Source organism: Botryllus schlosseri, chromosome 10 (genome assembly GCF_051294905.1).
Source record: "Botryllus schlosseri isolate E-star chromosome 10, Bs_hap1, whole genome shotgun sequence".
NCBI classification, from domain to species: Eukaryota; Metazoa; Chordata; class Ascidiacea; order Stolidobranchia; family Styelidae; genus Botryllus; species Botryllus schlosseri.
In genome coordinates this window covers 27,113,792-27,123,649 of record NC_137245.1, presented here as the reverse complement: position 1 = coordinate 27,123,649, position 9,858 = coordinate 27,113,792, and the positions used below count along the sequence as shown (strand labels likewise).

The 9,858-nt window shown below is 40.6% G+C and overlaps 1 protein-coding gene across 1 annotated transcript in view; it reads left to right on the top strand.

The window, feature by feature from the left end:
- The first annotated feature begins 1,919 nt into the window (after positions 1-1,919).
- The window catches only part of LOC145448250 (uncharacterized), a 30,757-nt gene continuing 22,818 nt past the window's right edge, over positions 1,920-9,858 (top strand). Inside the window, exons 1-3 of the mRNA XM_080326613.1 lie at positions 1,920-3,566; positions 5,446-5,605; positions 9,252-9,367. Of these exons, the coding sequence (XP_080182739.1) occupies positions 3,497-3,566; positions 5,446-5,605; positions 9,252-9,367 (346 nt within the window). The 5' untranslated portion in view covers positions 1,920-3,496. The remainder of the gene's footprint in view (positions 3,567-5,445; positions 5,606-9,251; positions 9,368-9,858) is intronic.

The following is a 9,858-nucleotide window of genomic DNA, read 5'->3' as shown; positions in this document are numbered from 1 at the left end:
GAGCGACACGAGCCACGCTTGATGTATGGACGTTTGACATTCTCATGATCACGACAATGAACTCCGATTTGACACGAACTGAACTTGATTTTTGTTGTATATTTTTTCTTTCTAATTTTGCAATTTATTTCAATTGACCAGTTTTTTAGAAAAGCCGAAAATTTTCTAGTCGTTCAACTCACACTGCACGCAGGAAGACACATTACGAAACAACAGCCCCGCCTCAAAATACAGTTATAAATACCTCTCCCACTGATACATAAATTGCGCAAAAAGCGCCCGTTATGCGCCACATACCTGACAGAACGCATTATCCAGCTAACAAGAAAATGCATACACGTCGACCGCAGGAGAGATCGAATTCATGCGTGCAATCAAACTTCCTCCTAGTCACGGGCTGTTCCGAATAAGTACGAACCTACAAACACAAGCTATCACGTGACTTGCACTTGCGGAGAATTTTCTGCATCGTAATCTCACGATTGCACCGCAGCTGTTGCCTGTAAACGGGCAGCTAACATATCCAGACACGTTGAATGACAGCGTACATGTAACCGCATTGCAATATGCATGCGTTCTGCATCAAGTTAATGTCGTACGTGTCATTGACATCCGAATTCTAGATTTTATGAGGACCTTTCCGTATGGCCTACAATACATGTATATAACACAATCGCGCATTAGGTTGCGCAGAGAGATAGATGCCATGTTTTCTTTAAATATCGGATAAATATCGGCTTGGATATCGGTGAAGGCGATTCTAATACAATCTAATTCTAATTCTAATACAATCGTATTTGAAAAAAAAATGTGTAGCTATTATTCTCATTCGAGTCTAATTTAGGAAAGCTGAACATTTTCTAGTTGTCCAAGTCTGCACTTGACACGTGACTTTCTAACCCCATCAGGCACGATGACCCTAACTCATAACTGCTCAGTGCTCAGCTGATTGGAATACTGTCAGTTATAATCATTAGGGACGTTTTCGATACATCGCGCATAGCACATTACCCCTTTGAATCTTCAAACCCTTACAAACCAGCAATCAGTGCTACGTTGCTATCAGTAAGTCGTATATCCGATGTTTATGTGCCTAAATTGTAAAACAACTCGTAGCCTGTCGAACGGATCAGTAAATTCGTAATAATCCAGCCTTATACATCTCACAGTATATGCCCCTCACCTCATCTCTATCCACTTCCTACAAATCGTTAAGTAAACCTTGATTTTCCACGTACTTTAAGAGAAAACATCAATAAGCATGTAAACATGGGATGAGCACAAAAGAATCTATTATACGCGTTCACGTAATATCCTACTACATGAGCAATTGAGCACATGTACCTTAGCAGTCGTCCAAGTATGCAGACCATACGTCGAGTGTTTACAATATGATAGTTATCGCATACATTCGCTACGCCGTGTTAAGCATCATAAGTTTCGTGGTATAGCCTCATGCATGCGACAGAAAACTGTTAACGGTAAGTCTCAGGCCGGGTTGATGAAAAAGTCTTGCTTGTTAAGACACGATAAAACACGAAACTATTTTCCGGAAGCCAGCTTCGGAACTGTACTGTACCTCTACAAAATGCATCGCGTGTCATCGCACGGGTAATTAATAATTCACGTGATAGCGGGATAAAGACTCAAATAAATGAACGCGCGAAATAGAATTATATCGAGCACATTTTGCGTCATCGATCACGAGTAACGATACTCTTCTTTGCCTTTCATGTATGGACAATTGGACATTGGACGACATAAATGAAATGAAATTAATTTTACACTATGAGTGAAAAGAGTGCGTATTCACGAAAACAGAACTTATATCTCAAAATTATACCGTGATATAAATCAAACACAGCATTTTACTCCAAATGATGACTGACAAATGAGGATAAGCACCAGTGGAGTAGGACGGAACGTATAGAGAGAGGCGTATAGGAGGGCATGCACGATATAGGCACGTAGGATTTGAACAGGAGTCATACACCCCGCCAGGACTTATATTGTATGGTAAAAGGTATTGGAAACTGTGTATTGCGTGACGCAGCAGCATCGTATAACCTTTGACTCTCGATGTTGCTATGTTTCATCTGGAGGCGCCTGTACCAATTACGAAAATCGACCCTATTGGAAAATTGACCGCTGATCTAGAACAATACTTTACACCACGAAACAATTGGAACTTTCTCTTCCACAAAGTATAAACAAAAGAACTAGGTCAGAAATGCAGCTTGATAACAATGGCCAACAAAAAAATCATCATGATGAAAATAGTTTCGTGTTTGTTTAACAAGGAGTACGATTTTACGGTAAAACTAGGGCGCTGAGCTCAAAAATGGCATTCGTTTCCGCGGAGTGGCTCTATTTTTTAAGATATCAAAAGCACACAAGTACAACACACGCGCGTTCACGTCGTCCAAATATCATATGATCGACCGAAAAGATCATCGCTCTATCAAATATGGCTGACCTGATGTATGGAACAGTATCCCGCCGGCCATCCGGCAGTCGACGAGCATGTCCTGTCCACATTCAAGTCGAAATACAAGCAATTACTACTAAATAAATACAGTCCATCCTCAAGATTACCGGACCACGACTGGCCTATCGATCTCGCTTCCCATGACATGCCGCCCTATTTCTTGTCGCTTCCTTTTTCTATACTATCTTTCTTACTTTCATTCAGTGTGCATGCCTCCTCTTTACATCGCCTAGGCCAAGGTGGGTGTCTGATTCCATAGACAACTCCTAGTCGCTTCGACATCTTCCTTTCTTTTCATTGTATCGCATTTTTTGTGGTGTATTGAACTGATAAAATTGCTCACCCTTAACTCATCCAATCAAGATTGATGCTGATCGATCAAAAGCCATTAATTCTGCCATCGGCAAACATCTGTTGGATAATCCGATTTGTGCGAATAATTATCGAGACGACCGATTTCGAATCGTAGGTCGAGGCCGTTCACAATTCCATTTGTGTGCCTTGGAATCAACTTTTATCAAAATACACCAACCAAAACTCTGTCAACAAAAGGAGTTCGTGTATCACCTAAAAATAGTACATTGAACGCTCTCTCATTCGAAATTTCATGCTGGTGACGTCATATTTTGTGATACGATTGTTGATATACAATGTTCTTTCCAATTCTCTACTAGTTGCTGACGATTACCCCTGACGAGTGTCAGCCGAAAATATTCGGGTTCATTTCAATATGAATATACTATTTAATTGTATATTGAAGTTCTGTACCCCCAAGAAGCTCTTCAAATATACTGAAGCCGACTGTAAATAGCTGTCGCTAGTTGTCAGTAACTGTACAGTGTACAATTGCCTCCAAAAAAAAAAACAAGAAAATCCATTCTATTTCTCGGTGGGTCCACCTACATTATCGTATTGACAGTAGGTCAGCTAGATCGGTGTAGCCTTCAGCTAGCGAGCGCCGAGTGGGAGGTGCCGCAAAACCAAGGTCAAACATCGCTGGATTATAGTATGAGGTCTCTACATACATTATCGTTATCTATCCTCAATTTCGTTTCTCTTTATGCCCTTTCAGAAGCAGGTGAGTGTTGAATTGCTGATTAATTTTATGTAACTTTACAATTGGTACTATAAGCATCTGCCGCCACGATGCACTGCACATTTTTTTTGCTCAGTGGGAATAGTACTTTTGTTATTAAGCCACGCATTACGTTTCGTTCATGTTCTACCTACTGCGTTACAATGGAGGAAATAAAGGGCAGATTATGGTAACATACTGCGTGAATGTAACTAAGTATAAGTAGATTTGTAAATAATATCCGTAATTTCGTCAATTTAACTACATTGAGTTACTGTGCTTCAATAGAGGAATCCGTACGCCAAATATATTTTGGCTAGAGATAGATGATAATAATAACAACTTTGAAGTCAACGTGAGCGACGCAGCTCACTGATCATCCGTTGTATCTAGTAGTTAACGACTGGTTAGTATGGGGCTATATCTGTAATGATTGGAATAGTTTGGGATCCAAACTATTTTCTGAGTTGGCCAACACGGCTGCGTTATGAGCGTCTGATGGTTTCTTTGGCATGTAGTTAAGCAAACATTCGTCGTTTTGAATTTTTTTGTTGGGCCTCCTAGAAACGGTATTAGATGTTATGATTATTTCGGCTGGTTACAACCATTTTAGTACTAATAATCCGAATCGAGTGATTGTGATGACGAAGTACAGGCGAGATTTTTAACCACCAAATATCGGCCCGTAGCGACTGTGAATTAATTTCTCACAGAGACTGATATTTTCGCTACTTTCTTCCATCCTTATAACCTTGATTGCTTGCAAAATAGCATCCAAAGTGTAATTATCGCTTAATTGTAGTCGTATAACAAGTGCAAACCGGTATATATGTACACCAGGGGTGGCCAACGTTTTTGCCATTCACGGCCGCATTTCGACTACACATGTAGCCTACGGCCGCATTTCAGTGCATAGTCGCACTGTTAAACTGTCTATGTCTTTTCCGGTACACTTCGGATTAATCTATTTAATGATGTAGGCTTACTATACGTACCGAAATCGCGAGTGGCCACTGGTCAGGCTATGAGGTCGCTGATAGTCGCGTGAAGCGCTAAAAAAATTCAGATTCACCGAGGAATTTCGTCATTAATATCCAACATTTATCCTTCTTCAGCCCATATGATCAGATTCACCGGTAGAGTTTGATGAAGGGGGTGTTTTCGAAAATTCAGGCCAAGTTATAATGATGATGCATCTCCGACTGGGCCAATTGTGATTAGTCACTTTGTTGCATGCTGTTATTTCTCGACCTCCCATTAGGATTGTCGGTATAGGGCGGAACACACGATTCCACGATTCCCAGTTGGTATTTCTATATGAGGGCATCATTTTCTCCTGCTATTCGCGTCTGTACTGTGGGGACGGGGCCTACGATAAAGTTATCGTCGGCCCCGGTGGGGATCTGATTGCAAGTGGCGTTACTATAAAATCGAAAATGGATTAATTAAACTCTCTCAAAACGTCGGGAGTCAATTCGTAAATTCAAATTGCATGTCGACGACCGCCAACACATACTAATTGAATTTCGTGTCCAAGGCCGCACAAACTACCTTATACGACCGCAGGTTGGCCACCCCTGATGTGAACGTTAGTGTCTTTCTTCGTGTGTGTGAAGTAATGATGAGGGATGGTCAAATGTACTTGGAAGCGATCATGTACCAAGGATCCAGCCCCGTAGCTTGTGATAATTGCATGCAAAGTAGCATATGGTAAAAGGATTTATAGTTTGAGATTAGATTCTTCTATGAAGACATAACTTGCGTCAGTAGGTTTATAAGATGAACTTGAACTAGGTCACAGCTTATGAGGAGGAAGTACGATATGTACTGAGAGCTGCCACCAAAACTTTGGTAACTATTTTACATTCTTCTATTTGTACAGGAGACGCGAGCTTCACGTTCGGATATATCTCAGACAGCAGTGCCGAGATTTTCATTCATACGACATGCGCCAAACTAAATACGTGGACGATAGCATATCGGCAGGCAGATCAAAAGCCAGTTCATTTCATAAAGATATCAGAACCGCCATTGGCCACTAAGTGAGTTACATTTGCATTTGCATGCACATGACCGACAAGATAGCCTAATGGTGAAGTGTCCGGCTTCTCGATCGGTACGCCGTAGGCTCAATACCCGGTCGGGTCAGACCGAAGACAGATTAGTAACACACTGGTATCCATGACTTCCCCGCCTGGCTCTCGGCATTACCGGGATACCATGGAAGGGTGGTGCAAGACTTAAAAAGCCCTACAAGACGATATCCATACCTTCCTTGTCCAGCGGCATATGCACGTCACGCATGGTATGCATATGCAGTATGCACATATCGTGTGTGAGTCGTTGCATAAAGCGCAAAAACATCGAGCACAAAAATACCTAACGTCCTTTCCATCCGGTGAAAGCTATGTATAAGGATGGATTCCAATCCATATTCAACGACCCAGGTATCCGTTAACACAGCGAGAACAATATTGTTTAACTGTACTACATCATTTTCTAGGATAGGAAGTCTTTGCAACGGCTCGCAATGACACACCCACCATAACGAAGAGCACTAGATGAGCGGCATGAGCATTAAAAGTATCACAAGATATCATAAAAAGTTAAGCGATGAAAATGAAGTGGCATATGTCGGTAGGGGAAGTCGATACGTCAGATCATTGGGTCCGGTAATCTCGAACGCTGACTAATACTTAACATAGTACAGCAACATGATATCGTGACATGATTTAACTTGCAGAGATAGTAGGCCGTTTCGTAGGGATATATCAACTTTAATCCAGATAACTTTTCACGTCCTGTTTTAAGGCCGCGAGTGAGAGTTGAAAGTTCCCATCCGTGAGGACTTGAAGAGCGATATATAGGCCGTAGGCCGCGAAAACTTGGTGATTGAATCAAGCTCATAGTTCCTTTTGGGGATGGGAATGACAAATGTCTGTACAGCAAGATTGGCCCGTTTCGCACTATACCGTTCTCCTGCATAGCATTTACCGGAAAACGATGAATTAGATTTAAATTAGATTACTTAAATTAGACAACTAGAATAATCTAGTTACCCAATTATGGGTGTCGTGTGCATGTACGAAAAAAAAATATTATAAAAAACCCATCGGATAGATGCCAATCCCTATTGAATCTGAACCGCGCTACTACGAAACACTACGATAGCAAATTTAATTCAGTACGTATCAAGTTTCCCACGAGATTCCATTGAAACATATGACACTTCTCAGTAGATCAAGTATATATAATTTCAGTCTTCACTGATTTATGGAATGACGCGAGATGCTAATGGACGAAGGGACGCATTGCACGGTATCGCTTGCGGTCAAAGGTTATAGGCTTACACGCGATTTAATATATCATGCATTCTGAGAAACATAGAATATCTATATATGGAAGCACTTCGCGATTCGGCAGTTTCGCCGTAAGTTGCGTCATAATTTATTAGTGAGGTCAAGTCACTTCTCGCCTTCCAAATTTTTACTTTAATACGTCGATGGTCATGTGGTTTCTGACAATAGAACGAATGAATATTTTGCTACGCTAGTGGGAAGGTTGGAACAATTCAGAAGCGCACAAGGTTCACCGCGCACAAGTCACTGTTGTATTCCGCTGTCACAATAACACCGATGCTATGAATGATATTCCAACTATAGCAAGGTCAATCTGAGGAAGATTAGTAACCATAGTATGCGGACCCAATCGATTTTATATAAAATCAACATTTCCTGTTTCGGGTCAGTCGTTTCGTCACTCAGCTAAATGACTCATTTGTACACGAACAATAAGTTTTATCGACTTAAGATGTAGATGAGGATTCAGCGCATCTGAGTGGCATAGTAAATTGCTCATTGAATATAACACTTTGTAACACAAAATTTGCCCATGAGTTAAAACTATAATATTTTCTGATTTAGTATGGCATACATCAATAAAAATGAGCATTCACAAATTTCAAACTCTGGTTGTGACTTTGTGTGAATAATAATTATTGAATTAGTAAAATCGTGTTATGGTGCTGATAACAACCAAGGTATTCCGGGCCACAAGCTGATAGTTATATCATCAACAACACAATCGATTAATGTAGCAAAGTATTTCAATATATTCGCAATATTAAGCTAATTGTCCATAATTATAGGATTAATCGGGTGTAGTAAAACAATGATAGGCTACTTAATGGAGTATAATATTTTACCTATACTTTTGCATGGAGGCAAATATCGCTTCAGAAAACTTCTAAACTATAGGCCTATACCTTTTAGCGTATATGCCCGGTCGAATGGTACTCCTATAGAGGGGCCTAGGTCCTAGGGTATACGTCCTTTGCTACACTACACTAGGTCCGTGGCCTTTGGTGCGTACATGATAACCGGGTCAATGTTATGATCCCGTAGCTTCATGATCCCGACGCCCATAGTTTACCGAAGGCGTATTGTGTTCGTGCGGACTGTAATCCGTTAAGAACTAGACTATTTACTCAAGCTGCCTTCGTCGAGGTATGTAGGTGGTATGAAAACACTAACACTAAATCGTCATCTCCGCATGCTGCGCAGTGCGCACATAAGAAGGGTCAATTAGATTTGCCGAGGAAATAGTTCACAGCAGACGTGTAGATATACTGGGTGTTGAAAATGCGCAACTAGAAATAAAACTAGAACTACTCACTTTTCAAAACTTGCAACTAGAACTGAATAATCTAAAATACAGCCATAACTTAGGGTTACCATACGTCCTCTTATAAGAGGATTTGTCCTCATTTTTGACTTTTTTGAAAGCGTCTTCGCAGGACACCCCTTTTTCCTCTTTCCTGAGAATTTTGGTCAAATTTACGGCCAAATTCGACTGAGATGCCGTAAATCAGCACCGAAGTACTTCCGGCGGGTATTTCGGGAGTTGACCTTTTTTTAGTAAACCACCTAATAACGCGGAAGAAAAACTGTATTTTGGGCACTGAGCGAGAAAGTTGACCTTTTTGTTTTTGTCAACCGACCACGAAGTGGAAAAAATTTACCATTTTCAGGATTTTTCTCCGGTTTTGCAAGTCTGTAAAGTATGAAAAAATGTCCTCTTTTCAGATTTCCGAAATATTGTAACCCTATCATAACTAGATTCAATTCCAAAGCAACTCTTCATCTGAATCAGATCGGTTTCCCACACCAACATCAGTTCAAGTTTGAAACGGGAGAGGTTTCTATCTACACCCCCTAAAACCCAGCCCTGACTACAGCACTGATAGCAGTGGTGACTCTGAGCTAGCAATGGCTGCAAGAAAATTACACAACAGAACACCGGAATCACGATTCACGTCAAACGATGGCACGTGTTTCTAGTCGTTTGGCAACTGTATGTTCTATTAAATGTGCAACTAGAACTAGAGCTATAACTACTCACCTTTCATTAGAACTAGAAATAGAGCTACCGGTACTCAATTTTTTTAAATTTTAAATTAAACTAGAACTAGTAAAATAACCAGAAGTTGGTTGAGTTTCTTCAAACTATATTAGCAGTTTGTACAAGTCTGGTTTACAGTCAGAGGATTGAAAGCATGGCGATGTTTCTAGGATACAGACGGTAGAATTAATTTGTGATCATTATGTTTCACGATATTGTAACGACGGTGCATCCGTTTCTGTGTCTCGGCCAATCAGGCGTGCTGATTGAAATCATAACATCTTTAAGAATACTCGGATTGAAACCAGGAACGGGTTATCAGCTGTTAATATTCCCGACGCAGAGGAGCGAAACGCGAGGAACGGACCGGTTGGACTGGACTGAGTCGAAGAAATTCCGCACAGGTTCTTTTCAGTTCTTATTTCATCATTTCAAAACACAGCAAGATATGTTTATCCTGTGTTATCTGGTATTTGAATAGGTTCAGAAGTTCAATATACACTTATTCATATTGAAATAAACACGGATATTTTCGGCTGACATCGTAATTGTCAGTAACTAGTAGAGAATTTCAAAGATAATTGTTACGATTTTTAATATACAATGTTCTTTCCAATTCCCTACTACTAGCGTACGATTACCCCTGACGAGTATCAGCCGAAAATATTCGGGTTCATAATGATATCAGTCCCACTCTCATTTAGCGATTCATCTCTTTCGCCAAGAAAGATATCAACTTGAATATATGATATTGAGATTAAGTCGGTTCAAACCCTCAAAACTGTACCCAACTCACCCCTTTTATACGCTCCCCGAGACACGTCCCTTGGCGATGTTCGAAAATATCTCGCCCACTTACCACGAAGTCAAAACCATGAAAAAGAACAATGGCTGT